The 20780-nt window shown below is 48.6% G+C and overlaps 1 protein-coding gene across 1 annotated transcript in view; it reads right to left on the minus strand.

Moving 5' to 3' along the window:
- Window positions 1–1688: 1688 nt before the first annotated feature.
- The window catches only part of LOC144180364 (uncharacterized), a 56122-nt gene continuing 37030 nt past the window's right edge, over window positions 1689–20780 (minus strand). Inside the window, exons 6-7 of the mRNA XM_077708726.1 lie at window positions 10289–10592; window positions 1689–2516 (exon numbers count right to left, since the gene is read on the minus strand). Coding sequence (XP_077564852.1) covers window positions 2283–2516; window positions 10289–10592 — 538 coding nt within the window. The 3' untranslated portion in view covers window positions 1689–2282. The remainder of the gene's footprint in view (window positions 2517–10288; window positions 10593–20780) is intronic.

The raw sequence follows: 20780 nt of genomic DNA on the forward strand, positions 1-20780 counted from the left end.
CTGGGCCCCTAAACCAAAGGCCCGTGAATCTTGTCCAAGCACTGCGGCCTTTTTTCTGCCTCAAATAATTGGACTAACAGGCGAGGCCCGAGACAGAGCCACGTTTCGAAGCAGGTGAAGTAGGGTGAAAACAGTAACGGCATTCTAAGTGCGGAACACCGTAGGGGGCGGACGTGTCGTCGTAGTTCGTCGGGGGTCACGGTTTCAAGCCATCACATTCACGGGGCGTCACGCACCCAAACAGAGCCTTCGAAAAGATCACCGCCTGCCCTCGTCGACATAGAAACTGGGTCCCTTGTGTTAGTAGGCCGATGTCAATCCCTGGCACCACACAGTCACACCGTGTTCATAGGAAAAGTGTTGGACGTGATATCTGCGATGCGCCGTTGCCCCAGAGGCTGCCATTACTAGGCCGCAAATAAGTACCCAATTTTATGAAATAAGAAAAAACCATGAATTAACGCATTAATTGCCCAAATTAGTGAGAACTGAACCCAGTGTCTGTTTATAGGCCGTTTCAGGGGCTGCGGTGGCCTCTCTTGTCTAGTTTCGGTATCAATGCCAGGCTGATACTGAAAATAGCCACAGCCACTCTGGCGAATCGCTGCTGCAGCCTTCAATTTGAGTGGAACTACTTTAATTTTTTTCAGTGTTGTCTTGTTTACATCAGTCTTTGACGGCCCTTTCGTTGTCCTTATTCGTGTGGGTTTGCATTTGTAAAGTGTGCTTGCCTGTATGATAGAAATGTATGATTGTGGAGCTGACAGAACGAATTACCGATACGTCGGAAAATGGCAAATTCTATTACTACAGCTCATGTAGAGGCACAGGTGGGGAGATGTTGAGAAAAACGAAATTTATACACGCCCGGTAGATGTCCTCCCGTTGTGCGACTAACCATTTGCTTAACCCGATTAGCTTAACCCGATTAGCTTAAGCCCTAATTAGATGGGCACAACACGACGGACAAGGGCTTTCGCAGAATGAACGAGATAGCGCGCAACCGTTTCATTCGTTAATCGCAGTATAAGATGATACGAGCTGTCAGAGTCGGAGACCAAGGGGATGCGAGAATATGCCAACTGTATGATGTTTCTCGTTCGGAAAATACTGGAGGCACTCCGTCCTTTCTTTAGCGACGGCTCTTACCTCTGCAATCGATAACGAAGAAAAAAACAGATGACACGGAAAAGAAATATTTTGTGTTCATTAGTGGCAGCATTTTTTCACGCCTCGCAACTTTTGAGATGCTGCATGAAGTTACTGAAACAGGGTATGCAGTAAGCCCTTCTTATACCGAAATTGCTTCATTCAAAATGTCGCTTTATTCGAAGTGTTTCACTTCCTCCCTGCAGTGCTTAGACAGCAAATCACCTCAGGGTTGAACAAAGCATCGCTTATAACGTAATTTGTCTGCACGTTGTATTTTAAGATTTGAAGAAGAGCCTGTTTGGCGGAGTGATTGATACACACTCGTGAAAAAGCGTTTGCGGTGACTCTTGTCCGGACTGAGGTGTTTTGGTCGGCGCCGTTTCGCCGGGTTGTGGGAACGTTGGCTGAAATAAACCAAGAATATTTTCCAAGTTCGGTACATGCTAACAGCGGTTATCCGCGGCATCACGGTTTGCGCTGCCACGTACGTTATCGTGGTTATTTTGAATCACGTGTTAGCTAGCTGCGGTTAACGTTTCCTCGTGCCAAGGGCACAAGTCGCTAAGTCAAGATGATCGAAAGTAAATAATAAATAAGTAAAGATGATCTACGCTTCAATGGGACACTACGACGCATCCTTCGGAAAGTTTGCTTACGCCAATGAAGCCCATCTTCCAATTATTATTTATTATCTACAATGTTCGATAATTTCACGCGGTTATTCAAGTAACAACAAAATTGATTTAAAAATACCTTCCTGAACCACAGTATGTCCTTTGTAGAGCTAGCGGTTTCCATGGGACTTGCCTGCCGCGCACAAACACCCACACACTGTTCCTTTTGGTTTTCGCGCGCAAAGAGACGCTGGAACACATTTGTTCGTAATTATTCGCCGATATTTTCTGTTGTATATACTATTTATTCATCTGGACAAGGATCTAATAAATGCCTTCAGAAAGTACCAAGAACTGAATCAACCAACAAATAAATTAACTGGGTGCATTGAAAGAAAAAAATCAAACGTAACAATAGGGGCCAGTTCGATTAAAACAGCCCTATGCTTTCGTCTATGCCCAGCAGTCGTGCTGGCACAGTTGGGCGTGTCCTGGGAATAATCGGCATGGTCGCTGTCACACCAGCTGGCAAGCCTCGACCTTCGACAGACGCCTGCGCGGGTCGCAGATGAAGGCCGCGTGGAAGAGACGGGTGTGCCGGACGGCCAGGTTGCAGCGAAGTCGCGGAGGCAGCTCTCTGGGATGCGGAGCCTGGTCGGGCGTCCGGGAGCATGTCATGAGGCAAGCGCGCCGGAAGAACATCTGGCGCTCGAAGCGGTCCCGGAAGGGCTCGGGCGAAGCTTCCACTGCCTGGAAACGCGGAGGGAGAGAAAGTCTTTGTTAAACGGAAAATATGCACATGGCGAAGTTTTGCCTCTCGACAGAGGGCACAGGTCTCGCCGCGGGAGAAAAGAGCATTAAAAAAAAGGAGGGCAGTGAAAGGGCAATGGAATATTAGGAACATGAAAACGAGTGATTCAAAAGTTATGTACAGACTACATATACACACACGCAAACTATATGCAGACTATTTACACACGCACGCACGCACACGCGCGCGCACGCGCAAGTACACGCACGCACGCACACACCCACACACACGCACGCACGCACACACACACACACACACACACACACACACACACACACACACACACACACACACACACACACACACACAAAGGTAATAAAGGAAACCGGGGGGTGGATGGTGAGTGGGGTTTGTCTTTGACAGTTGATTGATTGATTGATTGATTGATTGATTGATTGATTGATTGATTGATTGATTGATTGATTGATTGATTGATTGATTGATTGATTGATTGATTGATTGATTGATTGATTGTAGGGTTTAACGCGCCGACACAACGCAGGCGATGAGGGGCGCTGTAGTGGAAGGCTACGGATTAATTTTGACCACCTTGGGATCTTTAACGTGCGCCGAAATCTCGAACACACGGCGTTTTTGCTTTTCGCCTCCATCAGAAAAGCGGCCGCCGCTGTCGGGTATCGAGCCCGCGACCTCGAGCTCAGCAGCAGACTTTGACAGTTGAAGTGCGGGTGTTGAGCCCCGACTCCTCGAGGTACGAGATGATGGAAGCGCGGCAAGACGTACAAGAGCGTGCTAGTCCTTCACACCCTCGCTGATTGCGTAACGCGTGGTCGTTTCTTGATGAACTTTGGGAGGTAACAGGAAATGTTAAAAATGGGTGAAATGTTAAAAATGTGGTGCTGCGTACAATTGATGCTTGCAAACAAACTGACCGAAAACTGACGCTTCTTCCGAAATCTTATATTTTTGCCGCAGCCGCAACTTAGGTCGCCAACGCGTCCGTTCTCAACTTTGCCACATCACGCTGTGAACTAGATCTACAGTAAATCCTCGTTATAATCAAGTTATGGGGGCAAAAAGTGACTTCGTTACAAGCTATAATGTGTTAAAAACTGGAATATTTTTTCTTCTTGCACTGCAGTTTGGACAAAAAATATTCTCATAAAAAGAGTATTCCACTAAATTGATTCCGTTATAAAGATGATCTAATGCAAAAAGGCAACCATCTTTTCCCGATTTCTTTATCGTGAATACGCCACCCAACAGCGATTGTCACGTTAGCTCCGGAGTGAGGTTAAATGCAAACTGCACTCACACTTTTCGCTGCCCAAATTTGATCCAAGTTAGTAAATAATGCCTTATAAATACCCTCGGTGATGTCCTAAGCACCGTGGCTACTGAACACATAAACTACGAGCGTTTAAAAAATTTCCCCGCATTTCCCCGAGGGGAAGAATGTGAAAGTGCGAATGCACGAGTTGAATTTGCGCGGTTCGGTAATGTTCGCGAAAGAGAGATCACACACACACACACAACTACAGAGAAAGAAAGATGCATTTATTCCCAGACACCTATTTGTGTTGTCGTTGTACTTGATTGCTAGAGCGGATCTCAGCTTTGAAATTTCGTGTCAGTACTCCTTTAAGCGGGTGCATTAGCCCTTCTCACGCCCGATTCCTGGCCAATCCCCCACGTGGGTATGTGCCATGTCAGCGGCCAGCAGCGCGCGCCCATCTCCCCCCGTTGCCAAGGAAGACGAGGAGATTCCTGGCCAATCCCCCACGTGGGTATGTGCCATGTCAGCGGCCAGGCAGCGCGCGCCCATCTCCCCCCGTTGCAAAGGAAGACGAGGAGCGCGCGCACCCGCAGCTGTTGCTATGTGGACGGACGGCGGTCAACGGAATTCAGGGTCGCTTATGAAGTGCATTCGCACTTAAAATACCTTTGTAGCAGACGACATTGCGCCTGGCGGGCAGTCTCCGAAACAAGTTCCGGACGGATCAAGCGGAGCTCCCACTTTCCCTCCCATCGTTCACCTTATTACCAGGCGCTGAGAAGCGTTCGTCGTAAATTTTCCTCTGCTAGACCACCTAGACCACCCCTGTGCGCCGCCGTCACTGTATATGTGCGCTAAACTTGACATTTTCTTCCATGGGATCAAAAGAAATGAAGGGCTTTGTGTTTTTGCGATGGCGTGCGGTGAGTAATCATGACTGCATGATGGAGAAGCGTGCGTACATTGAGTGGCCGTGAAATGGGAATGCTCTTCCATCTCCTTTCGAGGCCCACAGGTCAGTGTCTGACCGCCAGAAGTTTGCGTGGCGGTGCACTAAGGAACGTTTGGCATTAAGGTTTCAGGGAAGCGCGCGCCCGGAGTAAAGTATATTTTAATGCGATAACATTAAGTGCCACATTATATATAAAAAATGCGGCGTCCGGAGTCGGCATGACCTTGAGATGGTCCTAAAAACGACGAAGGTGCAAACGCAATGAAAGCAGACAAAATAAAATTCGGTACCTGTGCTATTCAAACCGGGTTCCTACTAGTCCAAAACACATCCCCCGCACCATCTTCGAGCCTTATCGGCTACACCGAACAAAAGGTAGGCCCAGTGAATGCGTAGTGGCCTTGAACTTGGAAACGTGGATTAGAGACAGATTCCAGCGAATTAAATTGGAGCTTGCTAATTACAGAAGCAACAAAGTGCGTTTACGCTAATAGCAGACATGTATTGCTTACAAAGGGAAAGATGAGAAAACGAAAGAAAAACGAAAATAACCCCCCTCGGAGAGTACTCTCCAATAGGCTAAAGGGGAATACAAAAAAAAAAAAAGCCAAAGAGAACACGAAAACTGCGGGAAGGAAAAATGACCGTAACGACGGATATGGGGGGCACAACCACACCATTGGAGGCCTGCACGAGTACTTTGAGCATGGTAGCAAAGTGCGTTTACACTAACAACGTATATGTATACCTACCCAGGGTGATTGGCCAAGCCTTTAGGTCCTAGTAGCAGAGAGGAGGAGGAGGAAGCGACGCAAAGAGTAAAGGATCATAAGGGTGATGATAAGAGGACTCAATGCCACCAGTGGAGGCTTGCGTGAAAAGCTCTTGATATTCTGCAGAGCTCCTTCAGTGAGATTCAGTAGTCTCCGCAACAATTCAGCTTGTCCTTGTAGCTTGTGGAAACAGTGGCTGTGTTTTTTTCTTCTGAGCACGAAAGGAAGATTCGGCACTTAGTGCACTAGCCTTCATGCTTGAGACTATAGTCGGATTGCACCCTTAACTGATGTTTCACTGAGTATATTACTCTTTTAAAGAGAAGCATTCTTAGTGGACACGATGGCGTCCTGTCAAAAAGCTAATTTATTTCCTCATAGACCAGCTGGTAGACCAAAGAGCTCTGATAAGATCTCGGTATACACGGTGCGTGCGTATAACCGGGCATCCATTTGTCAAAACGGTTACTTGAAAATCGCGAAAAGGAAGGCTTATAGAATACACGCATCGACCATGAAGAGGAAGTACAACAGTTTATAACCCTTATCTCATAAACCATGTATCGGTATTTAGATCGTTCGTATATGCTTTTACTTAGTGCGCGCAAAATCGTCATATTGGTTCTTTCTTCGCTTGCGATTTTGGTCTCTGAAAGTTTGGCGATCGACTGCTTCAGCGAAGGTTAAACGCATAGTTAGCGATGGTTTCGACGCACTTCTTACGCAGGTCTGATCTGAGAAAGCTTTCGCGCTTCTGTCAACTTTCTTCAGGAAGGGACGGTAAAGTATTTTGTACGACATATGCAGTTCTGAACAAATCATAATTCTTCCGTGCAATGCACCGCTGAAACCTTCAAAGTGAAGCTTTCTTTGTCTCACCCGGATGGCGTCGTTTGTCGAGCAAGAACCAGTGCAGGAAAGCAAACGTTGCAGAATGGGTTTTACAATACGAGTTTCAGAAACAATGGGATTCACAAAACGTTGATGATAATGATAAGCGAATGCACATCAAGCGTCTCAAGCAAAAAAACCTTCCCGTTGTCAGAATTGAACCTGGGTCACTAGCGTTATAAAGCCGACGTCTATCCGAATGCGCCATTCCGACATGTTCGAACCAGCTTGGGTCTTGGACTTCGCCTTAACCAAGGCAGGAATGGGAAGAGGACACCGCCTACTTCACAGGGTCTCCTGATTCCCCATCCCCACGCAGGATCGTGCAATAAAGTCTTTCTCTCTCTCTCTCTCTCGACTTTCACTCAGGTTCTATAAGAGCAAGCTTCGCTTATTAACAATCTTCCTTATAAGAAAGGGGCTTTGTTCGTCGCTTTATTTAAACGTATCTGAGTGAAGCCGATACGACGAATGAAAGGCGGCAAACGAACTGAAGGAAGGAAGGAAGGAAGGAAGGAAGGAAGGAAGGAAGGAAGGAAGGAAGGAAGGAAGGAAGGAAGCAAGGAAGCAAGGAAGGAAGCAGGAAGCAAGGAAGCAACGAAGGAAGGAAGGAAGGAATACGTTTTTTTGTCCACCGGGATCAGGTATTCGGGGTGGAGGAGGCACATGCACAGGGGCCGCCGCTACCGCCATGGCCCGGGAGGTGGTCAGGACTTGGCCTGACTCCCCCGGGTTACGCAACATCTGCTCACAGAAATGAGGGGAAGGAACGGGGGGTTACGGGTCTGCGGGGTATTCGCAGAGGGAATGGTAGTGAGTGTCGAGTGCCCCCCAGGCTGGACAGGTAGCGTCAGTAAAGAGGTGTGGATGACTGTGTATCAGTTGTGTTCTGTGGGGGAAGGCGTGTGTTAGTAGGATGCGCAGCATGTGGCCTGCCTCCAGAGAGAGGTGTGGGTGCGGGGGTGGGTATCGGCGGCGGAGAAGGCGGGAGTTCAGGGCAATATCCCTCTATTGAAGGAGGGAGGTTGGCTTGCCTGCGGGGGCATCGCGTGTAGGCGTAGTGAAAATGGCGACCCGGTGAATTAGTTCGCGAGCACGTACGTACGTGCACCACTTCATTAGCGCCTACGCCTGTGTGGGCTGGTGTCCAAAGCAGGGTCACGATGTCGGATGGTCCCATGGCATTGAAAATTCTCTTTAAAAACGAACTGAAACTTCCCGCTACGTTACATGACATGGTAATAGAAAATAGAGAGCCATATACTCCTCACAGTACAATCTAGGTACCACCATGTTCGCCATTCAATAAAAGAGCCCTTAGTTACGATAAAGGAAAGTCACTTAACCCTTGATGCCCAAAACTTTATTATTTTCCTTAAGCGCCTGAGAAGTTTTTTTTATGATCTAAAAGGACTTCTGACATCACAAATATGAAATCAGGAAAAAAATTTGGTTCAATAAAACGGACACTAGGACACACTGGGCACTGGGAAACACTGCGCAGTGGCTGCCCGTATATCACATGAACGAGAGAGCTACCTTGACCACCATGATTTATGGTTCAAATGAAGACAACAATGTAAAGTTTGTATTGCTATCATATCTAATAACAATGAAACGGAACAATTTCGGTTACCTGTCACTAGCCCATTGAGCCACCCGGGCTCGATGCGAGTTGACACCCTTAAACAAAGTTTTTTTTTAGCCCCCCGAAGTACGTGCTGCCCTCTCTGCCTTATTTCTTGAAGGTCCGGGATCCAATTGTCCGTCGATAGATGGTGTTAAATGCTGGAAAAATCACAAAGTGCGAGATTGTTTGAGTTGTTGCTGCGCCTGAGCAACACTGGGCATCAAAGGGTTAAAGCGCCCACCACGTTTTAGGAACAGGAGCAATTACGTCAACTTGAACGCTTCTTTCGCCCGACTTCGTGCAAAGGTCATGAAATGTCTTGCGTCAGGGCATTTCGCGAATAGCGCGATGCGTAGGCGTCTCGAAAAAAATATACATATTCAGTTAATTTATTATGCGTAGGGAACTGAAGGTTAATTGGCCTCAACGCTGCCATTTTGCAGGTGACTCATAACCCTATTCGCCATTTGAAGAGCGTTGTAAGGGTGCCCTGAAATTGTTACGTAACAGCCCGTTTCACTAATATTTCAGTGAGACGGATACATAACACGCTGAATTCACGTGTTCTCTTTTTCCAGGGTGCGGATATTAAAGGAATACAGCAGCCAGCTCCGCAGCTAGAAGAAATTACCAGATTTCTAAAATACAATATTGATTTTTCCGCCTTTTCTTTTTTTTTTTCGGCTCTGCACAGCGTTGCGGCGCGAACGCAAACTTTAATGCCGTAAGCGTTCGTCAACGCTACACGTTCGCGCGTTCTATAATCCATGACGGCTTAGCAGCAGCGCTTTTCGCTAATTCGTTCTACAAGAGTACCTGTACTTCAGTTCGGCGCGTTGCGTCAATGGGAGGGAGGCGCATTTCGCGTTATTTCTGTTTCAAGAGGGGGCTGTACGACCCCAAAGGTGAACCTTTTTAACAATTCAGGCCACGAATTAGTAGGTAAAAAGAAAGATACGGGCAGGGTTTTAAATGGGACGATGGAGAGGGGAGAATGCACAGAATTACGGGGTATGCTCAGAACTTTGTTAGAATGTGAAGGCGGAAGCCTAGTTGGACTTTCTGTTAAACTGCTGCTGAACTTTTCGGAGAACTTTGCCGCCGCGCCCGTCACCACTACCCTGCACAGTCCCCTACAAACCCTCTCACCACTGTGGACAGCACCTAGCTCGTTCCGCTAACTCACCATCACCAGCAGTGTCCTGCCTCCCCGCCCCTTGACGAACGGACGAACTGACGGACGAACGGCGCGCGCGCGAGAGAGAGAGAGAGAGAGAGAGAGAGAGAGAGAGAGAGAGAGAGAGAGAGAGAGAGAGAGAGAGAGAGAGAGAGAGAGAGAGAGAGAGAGAGAGAGAGAGAGTGACCGCGCACCCAGGTTCAGCACTAAGCACAACGCGTCAGCCCCTTCGGAACCAGGGCGGTCCATGGCCTCAAGTGTACGGACGAGTAGAATATAGCAACGAGACAACGAGAACACAAGGCGCGAGAAAAATAATTACAACTAAATACACCAAACAAATTCGACACATCTGAACTCCATGTTTAAACGATACTAACAAAGCGACCGGAGGTGCGAACCGGTGACGACCACCACAGGACAGGAAAAGAAAGGCACTCTCGATCACATTTTACTCGTATTTTAAAAACCTTTTAGACCTTTATAAGGTATAAACGGCTCTGAATAAGCGGTAAAATTGAGACTAAGCGCGAAAACAAAAACTCGGCTATGAAGCCGGCTACTGCACAATTCCTACCCCCCGTGGGAGTAGGAAAGTAGGCGTAGTAAAGTAGGCGTTATGGTTGTGAGGCAAACCCAGAAAAATGTCCGCTGTGGCCGAAAACCAAACCCGCTGCCTCGGGTTCAGAAACCGAAAGATATAGGCGCGACGGGGGGTGTTCTAATAGACGCACGATTTTTTATCTAGTATAACGCGTAATTTGAAGGCTCAAAATAGAAAAGCGTTGGAGTAGGTCCTCTATCGTGCTACTGCAGCTCGCGCTCGTGATGCCAGCGCGGACCCCAGAATTCAGGGAGAATTACACACGCGTTTGAGCATAAATGCTAACCTAAGAGCCGAACACTTAACAGTCACTGCTCAACATTACTCATGGCCTCGGGCTGCAAGGAAAGCACTTTGCGCGGCCCATTCTGTTGGTGCCAGGGGAACGGAACTTCTACCACGAACTGCTGAGCTAGTCGCCTAAGAATGCTTTACGTTAGCACCGACCTCTATGGCCGCCCTGACGGCGACCACGGCGCGCATCACTCCGATGCGGTCGTAGTAAGCGAGCGGTTCCAGTAGCCGGTTCTCCCGCTCCAGGCAGGCGAGGCTGCGGTTGAACTCCTCCGAATGCCGCCACATGGACGACGCCGTGGTGAGCGCCAGCGCCTGGCTGCCGAACACGTGCAGCGTTCCCAGCGTCGGGTAGTTGACGAACGGCTCGGCACCCTCGTAGAAGACGGGCTCCATCCCCGCGACCGGGGACAGGCAACTGGCGCTCGAGTTGGCCTCGGGCGACAGCAGGCCGCCTCTGCACGGGGAGTCCCGAGGCAAGCAGGTGCTGGCTCAGGAATGTGCTCACGATGTAGGAGGAGGCGACACGTGAATTGCGTAAAAGTCGCTCGCTTTTAAGGGGGCCGTTAAACAAAATACAAGTTCGGTTCCCTTTAAAAAGACGTCAAATGTATATATATATATATATATATATATATATATATATATATATATATATATATATATATATATATATATATATATATATATATATATATATATATATATATATATATATATATATATATATATATATATATATATATATATATATATATATATATATTGTAGCAAGGATAACGAGCAGCTCGGTATGCGCCACATCAAGAAAGAGTGCCATGCGATCGTGGCCAATCTATGCACGACGGTATGCGCGCACGCACGCTGGTAGCGGTGGAAGAAGAAGTACGGCTGAAGGTGCTTGGCGCGTGTGTTCGGCCATCGTCGGTACGCTTGTACCTGCGCTCGCCTTGCTTCTGCTCCTGCCAATAAACAACGTTCGGTCTACTACCGGAGGGTCAACTATATCCCTTACAAGTGGTGGAGGTCAGGTGTTTCGGTCCCATCCTGGAGCTACGCAACCGAACGCTGTCCACGATGAACCACGAATCCGTCCAGCAGCCTTCGTCGGCGGCACCAACCGTCATCTGCTCGGGCGCACTGCGCGAGCGGGATCCACCCAAGTTCAACGGCACCGACGGAAATGATGCTGAGGACTGGCTTTCCATGTTCGAACGTGTGAGTAACCACAACCGATGGGATGACAAGAACAAATTGATCAATGTCCCTTTCTCTCTCACCGGCCTCGCGGAGACGTGGTGGAATAATAACGAATCCCGCAACAAGACGTGGTCCTCCTTCCGCTGTAACTTCATGGAAGTCTTCGGGCGCCCTTCGTTGAGGAAGCTTCAAGCCGAGCAGCGCTTACGTGTGCGAGGACAGCAGGCTGGGGAGACGTTCACTAGCTATATAGAGGATGTCATCGACCTGTGCAAACGCGTCGACCCCTCCATGGCAGAAACAGAGAAGGTCCGACATCTTAAAGGGAGTCGATGACGACGCCTTCCAGATGTTACTATCCAAGGACCCCCGAACTGTCGTTGACGTCGTCCGCCTTTGCCAGAGTTTCGACGAGCTGTGCAAGCAGCGAGCCCTCGCACGGCAGGCTTGTGCTCGGGAGCAGCCCGTATCAAGTGTGGAGGCAGTATATGAAGGGGACCCTGCGCTGTTTGCGCGAATCAAAGATTTCATTCGGGAAGAGGTGGCCCGCCAAGTCTCCCTCCTGCCCTACATCTCAGACCCGCCTTCCACCCTGGCGCCTTCGCTTCAGAATGTCATCAAGGAAGAGGTCGCTGAGGCGCTACCATCGGCTCAGCATAACCTGCCCGTAGCTGCGCCCCTGACTTACGCCTCGGTGGCAGGACGGCTATCGCACCAGCCCGCTTCGTTCTCTCGCCGACCTGTTGTATGCCCACCTGCCGCTTCCTTTCCATCAGCGCCCCGTGCTCCAGCTTCATTACCACACGACCGCCGATAAGCCCGGTGAGCAGTCCCCAGCTAACGGGTGCGTGGCGCACGCAGGACAATCGTCCGATTTGTTTTGCATGTGGCACGCCAGGGCATGTCGCTCGCTACTGTCGCCGCCGCATATTGCCGCCCGTCGCCAGCTATCCCCAGGCGCCTTTTTACGCCACCCCTTACTTTTCGCCGTATGCCGCTCAACCAGCGCCGTACAATTTGCCCCCTGAGCCGACTGACCGTCCAACTTTCGCTGGCCGCCGTTCAGCTTCTCCACGTCGCCGTTCGGTGTCTCCCATGCGTCGCCGCCCTACTAATGCCGAAGAGGAAAACTAAAAGCCGCAGTTCCGGAGGCAAGAACTGCGTCGCCATCGAATCCTAGAAGTCCTCATTTCTCGCCTAAAAATGTTATCGACGTAATTGTAGAAGGTGTCCCTACCATTGCTCTCATCGACACTGGAGCCGCTGTTTCGGTCATCCACGCCGACCTCTGCCGCTCTATTCGAAAAGTCATGACGCCCCTTTCAGGACTCTCGTTACGCACCGCCAGTTCACAGCCCATTAAGCCGCTAGCCGCTTGCACAGTTCGTGTCGTCATCCAGAACAATTCCTACACCATTGAATTCATCGTGCTGCCAGCTTGCTCTCACGACATCATCCTCGGGTGGGACTTTCTTGCCCACAATAACGCTATCATTAATTGTTCCCGTGCTGAAGTCGAGCTTTCTTCTGTTCTTTTCGACGGTTCCTGTAATGCCGCTACAAAATTACTCGTCGCTGAAGACACCGACGTCCCACCCAGCTCCTCCGTCATCGTGCCCCTGTGCTGTACCTCTGTCCCCGACGCCACTGTTTTGTTTACGCCTTCTGTCATTTTCTTTCGCCGCAAATGCCTTCCACTACCTTCCGCCGTTTTGGCTGTGCGTGATGGCGCCACCACTATGTTGGTGACCAATCCGTCAGCGACCCCGTGCGCTCTTCTACAGGGAGAAACACTTGGCTTCGCAGAGCTTGTAGATGCTCGTCTAGTTGTTGACGTACCAGGTGATCTTTCTCATGTTGAGATCAGTGAACTGAGTGCTTCTCCATGTTCGCCCGGGCTATTGCCATCCGATGCCTTTGCCCACTGCATCGACGCCAATCTGGATGCAACCCAGCGAGAACGTATTACTTCATTGCTTTCGAAGTTTCGTTCTTCCTTTGATTGCACGCAAACCTCGCTGGGACGCACGTCTACTGTTACGCACTCAGTCGACACAGGATCACATGCTCCACTTCGACAGCGCCCATATCGTGTGTCTCCGACAGAGCGGCGAACCATTGAAGACCACGTCACAGATATGCTTCAACGAGGTGTTATTCGCCCCTGGAAGAGTCCGTGGGCTTCACCAGTGGTTCTGGTTAAGAAGAAAGACGGCTCTATTCGGTTTTGCGTTGATTATCGCCGCTTGAATACCATCACAAGAAAAGACGTGTACCCTCTCCCGCGTATCGACGATGCGCTGGACTGTCTGCAGGGAGCGGAATTTTTCTCGTCACTCGACTTACGCTCCGGGTACTGGCAAGTTCCCATGGCCGAGGCTGATCGCGCAAAGACGGCATTTGTAACCCCAGACGGCCTTTACGAATTTAACGTTATGCCGTTTGGGCTTTGCAACGCCCCCGCCACGTTCGAAAGAATGATGGACAGTCTCCTCCGTGGCCTCAAGTGGAAGACGTGCCTCTGTTACCTGGACGACGTAGTCGTTTTCTCCCCCGATTTCGAGACACACCTGATTCGCCTAGAACAAGTCCTGACTTGCCTTGCGAACGCTGAGCTGCAGCTAAACCTCAAAAAATGCCGCTTCGCCGCACGCAAGCTTACCATCCTGGGTCATGTCGTTTCCAAAGACGGCATCAGCCCCGACGCAACAAAGCTTCGAGCCGTTGCAGAGTTCCCGAAGCCGACCACACTGAAGGCGCTTCGGAGCTTCATTGGCCTCTGTTCGTATTTTCGACGGTTTGTTCGCAACTTCGCGACCATCATTTCGCCTCTTACCAAGCTCCTCGGTAACGACAGCGGCATTTCTGCTTGGTCACCATCCTGCGACGAGGCGTTTGCGACACTGCGTCGTTTGTTGACATCCCCGCCTATATTACGGCATTTCGACCCGTCGGCCCCCACGGAAGTGCACACTGATGCGAGTGGGATTGGCCTCGGTGCCGTGCTCGCTCAGCGGAAATCCGGCTGTGAGGAGTATGTTGTTGCGTACGCAAGTCGGGCACTGACGAAAGCAGAAACAAATTACTCCGTCACAGAGAAGGAATGTTTGGCCATAATATGGGCGCTTGGAAAGTTCCGCCCGTACTTGTATGGCCGCCCATTTGACGTGGTGACCGATCACCACGCGCTTTGTTGGCTCGCCTCCCTGAAGGATCCTTCAGGTCGTCTTGGGCGGTGGGCTCTTCGCCTGCAAGAATATGATATCCGCGTGGTTTACCGTTCCGGCCGTAAGCATTCGGATGCTGACGCACTCTCCCGCTCTCCAATCCCGGCTGACGTGTCTCACCTTGCCACAGCGGACTGTAGCTTGTCGTCGCTCAGTGTCACCAACATGACTGCCGAGCAGCGTAAGGACCCATGGATAGCTTCCATCATCGGCGTCCTGTCTGGTCCTTCAGCTACCGGCGCACCCAGAGCACTGCGGCGACAAGCCTCTCACTACCAACTGCGTGAAGAGCTCCTTTATCGTCGGAATTACAACTCGGACGGTCGGAAGTGGCTTTTGGTTATCCCACGCCATCTGCATGCCGACATCTGCTCCGCCTTTCATGCCGACCCGAGTTGCGCGCACGCTGGCGTCCTCAAAACGTACGAGCGACTACGCCTACGTTACTATTGGAGGGACATGTATACCTACGTGCGGAAGTACGTGCGCTCATGTCCGGAGTGTCAGCGTCGCAAATCACCGCCTATTCGCTCTACAGCCCCGTTGCAACCACTACCGTGCCCCTCGAAACCCTTTGATCGCGTTGGAATCGATCTGTACGGGCCCCTGCCTTTAACGGCTGCCGGTAACCGGTGGATAATTGTAGCGGTCGACCACCTCACAAGGTACGCCGAAACAGCTGCCTTGCCGGCATCCACGGCTCGTGACGTCGCCAGTTTTCTTTTGCGTCGCTTTGTACTTCGTCACGGAGCGCCTCGGGAACTTCTGAGTGATCGTGGCCGCGTTTTCCTATCGGACGTTGTGAAAGCTCTACTCGCCGAATGTCACGTTGTTCACCGCACGAGCTCCTCGTACCACCCGCAAACCAATGGGCTCACAGAGCGCTTCAACCGCACCCTGGGAGATATGCTATCAATGTACGTGTCGTCGGATCACTCCAATTGGGACCTCGTACTTCCGTTCATAACGTATGCATACAACACGGCTACGCAGACAACGACAGGATTCTCTCCGTTTTTCCTACTTTATGGACGCGAGCCGACCTGTACACTGGACACCATTCTGCCTTACAACCCTGACGCCACAGCATTTAAACCGGTTTCGCAACTAGCGCAGCAAGCCGAAGAGTGTCGCCAACTCGCCCGTTCCTTTACAACTGCAGACCAACAGCGCCAGAAGCATCGCCGTGACGATTTCACCACCCCTCCGACATTTGAACCCGGCTCACATGTCTGGCTTTGGGTGCCCTGCCCGACACCGGGTCTCTCCTCTAAACTTGTCGCCAAATATCATGGCCCTTATAAAGTCATCGCCCGCACTTCGCCCGTGAATTACATTGTGGAACCAGTCACCCCCTCCTCTGATCTTCGCCGCCGGGGGCGTGAAACAGTCCACGTTCAACGACTGAAGCCCTACTACGACCCCCTGGTGTCGTCCTCACCCTAAGTCGCCAGGATGGCTCCTTTTCACCCGGGGCGATTGTAGCAAGGATAACGAGCAGCTCTTAACGCCATCAGCTTATCCGGGTATGCGCCACATCAAGAAAGAGTGCCATGCGATCGTGGCCAATCTATGCACGACGGTATGCGCGCACGCTGGTAGCGGTGGAAGAAGAAGTACGGGTGAAGGTGCTTGGCGCGTGTGTTCGGCCATCGTCGGTACGCTTGTACCTGCGCTCGCCTTGCTTCTGCTCCTGCCAATAAACAACGTTCGGTCTACTACCGGAGGGTCAACTATATCCCTTACAATATATATATATATATATATATATATATATTAATATATATATTATATATATATATATATATTAATATATATATATTATATATATATATATATATTAATATATATATTATATATATATTGAAGAAAACATATTCAACAGTGGCGACTCCTCGGCCACATTCCGGAAATTTTTCTATGACGTCACAGAACCCTGTTTGTCCGACTGCGGCTGCTGACCTAAGCCAGCGCGAAAAAAAGCTGACTGGGAGATTGTAATGGGCCCGCCCTCAGTTCCGTTTGATCGCCTGCTTGAATTCTAGCGCGCAGTTGTTAACACGCCGATACATATGTTTTTAGTGCCGCCCCATAAAGCGTCACTACTGCCGTATTACGTCACAATGGCGCTAAAATTCAAAGTCGCCCAGTATGTCTTGCAACTTTCCGGTAAAAAAAAAAAAAAACTTCTTTTGTAGTTGGAGTGGAGCTGTGTGATCTACGAAAGTCCCGTTCTTTCAAAAAAAAAAAAACAAAGTTGTATTTGGCCTTCACGGCCAACTCTCGAGACGTGCACACGCGAGTGCTGGACATTTTTTTTTGTTTTGCTTTGTTAACTCCCGGGCGATCGCAGCGAGGCGCGCGTTCACGTGCGCGTGCTTTTAAGTTTTCTTGGTATTTTTAACTGCGGACATAAAAAAATTCTGATTTGCTAGACAGCTTCGCCGTTAAAACAAAAGAAATATGAGGTTTGTGGCCAAGCAGGCAAAACAACAGGCACTTTCTATACTACTATACTTGCAGATACTTTCTGGCGTTTTTTGGCGCTAAAGGGTGTCGGAGAGGAGGACATGCCTAAGCGTCACAAGTTGCTCACACGCTACCTGACACAGAAGTGTGCCGACCTCCGCCGCTGAGCTCAAGAAAGGCACTGTGCGAATTGCACTTCAAGGAAGGCCCTGTGCATTCCAGCTTTCTGCACAAGCACTGTAAGTTGGGCTAGTTGGTACTGGTTTATGATGGGAAAACAGTGCAAAGACGACAGAGTTAAAAAACAAGGGCCTGTCTCCCTTATTTTCTAAGTCCGTCGTCTTCGCACTGTTTTTCCATGATGTTCCAGGTTTCTCTTTTTTCTTGCTTCATCTATTGCAAGAAGCTGCTATGAAATTAGTCTCCTTCGTTTAAGCTGTGCAGTGGTTACGTGAGGAGGAAGTTGGTGTTTAAAGGCTTTGTGAGAAAATGGTTGTCTGCCTAGACACGTAAATGGAGCATGAAAACCTCCTAATTTCCGGGTAGGGGCCGAAATTACCCCAGACTTTTGTTGTATTTTGATTTTCTAGTCCCATTGGTTTGAATTCGTGGAATTGGTTTGAATTTGTGGTTGTGCAAAGATGATAGGGGCATATATATTTGCTCATGTAATCGGTTAACGATCATACTAGTGGAAATAATGGAGAATGCAGTACTGCTTCATGTGTAGATGTTTAAGTGCGGCATCGGTAATACAATAATTAGACCTGTTACGAATGGAACAATGCCCATAAAGTTGCTTTTAGTTGCAAATGCCAGCCCGATGTATCTGATGGCCTGCATACTACTGCTGGTGTAGTTTTTACTGCATGACTGTCTTCCTTCTTTTTTGCTACATACTAGCAATCACGCATGTCATAAAAAGAAATACAGTGAAGTGCACGTTACGATTACATAGATTATATGCTGTGTAGGAAGCTCAATATTCCTATCACATGACCACAGGGGTCATGTGATAGGAGGCATGGTCACTTGTAAAAGTGATGGGTTTAAGTGCAGTATATATGTCACAGTGCAACCATCTGAACTACCTATTCCATAATTGATGCATGCCCAAATTATATCTCACACCGTGGAAATAGTCGCACCTTCACCTAGTCACTGTTTTTGTCTACTTCAATATTGGTTTTAATGTCTTTTGTTTCAGATCTGCCCAAGATGCCATGGTGTACGTAGCTTAGCTGTAAACGTAATCAGCTATGTCACAGAATATATATTCTTTGAAAGTGTCACCCTGTGCAAGTGTGTTTTTTTTTACATTTTGCGTGCTGGTGTATAGTTCAAACTTGAGTGTACAGTTTAGGATAGCAAAGCGGAATAAAACGAATTCATGATATAAAAATTACAAGAAAAAACGACAAGCCCAACTCTGCGACGAGATAGGGTGACAGAAACAGCAGCACAACTGTGTGACAAGTCAGGACAACAGACACAGCAGAACAGCTGTGTGAGAGGACAAGACCACAGATATGACAAAACAACTTTACAACAGGACAGGACGACAGATACAACAAAAAAACTATGCGACAAAACAGGACGACAGGTACGACAAAAAACTGCGACAAGACAGGACGACAGATACGACAAAACAACTGTGCGACAAGACATGACGAAAAATACAACAAGACAGGACGACAGACACAACAAAACAACTGCGCGACAAGGCAGGACGGCAAGGACAACGACAGTACGACTCGCAAAAATACGACAAGACGACTGACGACAAGTTTCTGTCTTGCCGTTTTTATCGACTGGGATGGTTCCGAATTATTGGACAATTTTCGATATTTGTGTATCTTTGATGGCCACCAGCCACCCGTGCGTGCTCCTTATAGAGACCAAGTAGACAATGAGCAACCATGAATTGACTAATCAAAATTGTGACAAAATAAAGCACCCAACTGATCCTAAATGACTGAGCGCGTCGGGAAGTTCGGCTACCCCATCCACAAAGCGTTGCAGTGCTTGTCAATTGGTCTTTCTTTGTGTATACTAGGATGCGTGTAAAGATGTACTGCTGTTTTTGTAATACTGTGTTCTCGCGCCTGTTCTATTTTTATGTACGTGTTCAATAACGGCTTCCAAACCGCTTCCAAACTGTAAAGGGAGCCGAGAACCCGACAGGCCTCGTGGCGTTTTACCTCGGTCTGCTCTTTCGTTTGAGAAAGGAACAAATAAACTTCAAACTTTAAACTTCAAACAAATGCGCACCTCCTGGGTAGCAGCGCAACCACCGGTACCGCTCCTGCTTCACACGATGAAGATTTTGCTCAGGAGACTGTTGATCTATATTCCGACAACTTAGGCGCATCTATTGCGCTTTCGGCTTAACCGAAAAGCAACAGATTTGAAAATAAGGGTTGTCGGAGTTTGGCGTGGCGGTTTTCCAGACGACAAACCCAACCAGCGAAGCCATCCCACTTGGATGTTCAGACATGTTAGATGTAGTGACTTGGAATTTGTTAAAACGGCTACCAGCAGCTGGCGCACAGTCCGTAGTATTTTAGGTTCCTGTCGACTCGCTGAACAAAAAAAAAAAAAGGAATGTCAGTGGCTCCAGGCACTTCCGCGTTATGCTGCCTTTAACGGCGAATCTTTATTGAATTCGTGTCAATCCAACAACGTTAGCCTTTTGCTAATACCGTTATGTTAGAAAAAAAAAACTCATCAGCTGTTTCACTCTGTGAAGGAGGACTATAGCGGCATAGCTCGGGAGCGGGTATTCTTTCACCTGGGCGCAGTGCGAAGAGTGCGTGGTTACGCATACTTTTCTAGTTAATTAGCGGAATGAAACCCAAAAGGAATAAAGTTTTTTTTCTATTACACAGAAATATGGGGATAGAAGAACTATGCAATAATTACAACTTCACCGCGAGCTTCGTAATCATGAAACGTAGACAAAACTTCGCGCACTGTTAGAGTCGTCGTAGCGGCTAATTGTCATACAATTTGTTTCCGGATCGTTTCGATTAAGCAAGAGCCACAGCCGCGTTCTGTAGCCATGTTCCCACCATAGACGCCAATATATATTGACACCAGACTGGAATTCTGTAGCGTCTACAGGTTTAGACTGGTAGCCCATGTATGGACACCAAGCTTAAATTGAGGTTCGGACTAGCTCAGCAGTACGATGAATTTCGAAGGCAACAAAAAATTTATGTTCAACTCGATCGCGAAGACAGAAGAGTTCGCATGAGCCTTCATCCCCCCACCTATAGTTCAGGCGTCCTATATACAGGGTATAAGGACGCCTGGGAGAGGCATCTGCCCTGCAGTGGGGGTAGATAGGCTGCTGCTGATGTTGATTACTATGATGTTAATGAAAATGATGATGTTTTTTTTCTCTTTCCAGTGACCAATGACCTTTCTCCTCCTTCATAACTGTCATTTGTTGCGTTGTTATGCATTTATTGTATGTCTTTCTAACAATAGTCTGTATGAGGAGAATGAAGGTTTTGTTTAAAAAATGCTCATAAACTATAAATTAATACCTCATATATCCTAGGGCCCCTTTTACAACCCATTCTTGAGTTCTGGGGTCCCACCTGTATATTTACACGCACATGTAGTTCATTGTAGTACAATAAACTTGAAACTTGAAACTTGAAAACTTGATGATGTTCAGGGTAAGCTCGCGCCTTCGGCACACCCTATATGAACTGCCCATGGAGACAACGCTGTCTCTCTCG

The sequence above is a fragment of the Haemaphysalis longicornis genome, unplaced genomic scaffold (genome assembly GCF_048455015.1).
Source record: "Haemaphysalis longicornis isolate Haplotype H1 unplaced genomic scaffold, Haemaphysalis longicornis Haplotype H1 scaffold_4, whole genome shotgun sequence".
NCBI lineage: Eukaryota > Metazoa > Arthropoda > Arachnida > Ixodida > Ixodidae > Haemaphysalis > Haemaphysalis longicornis.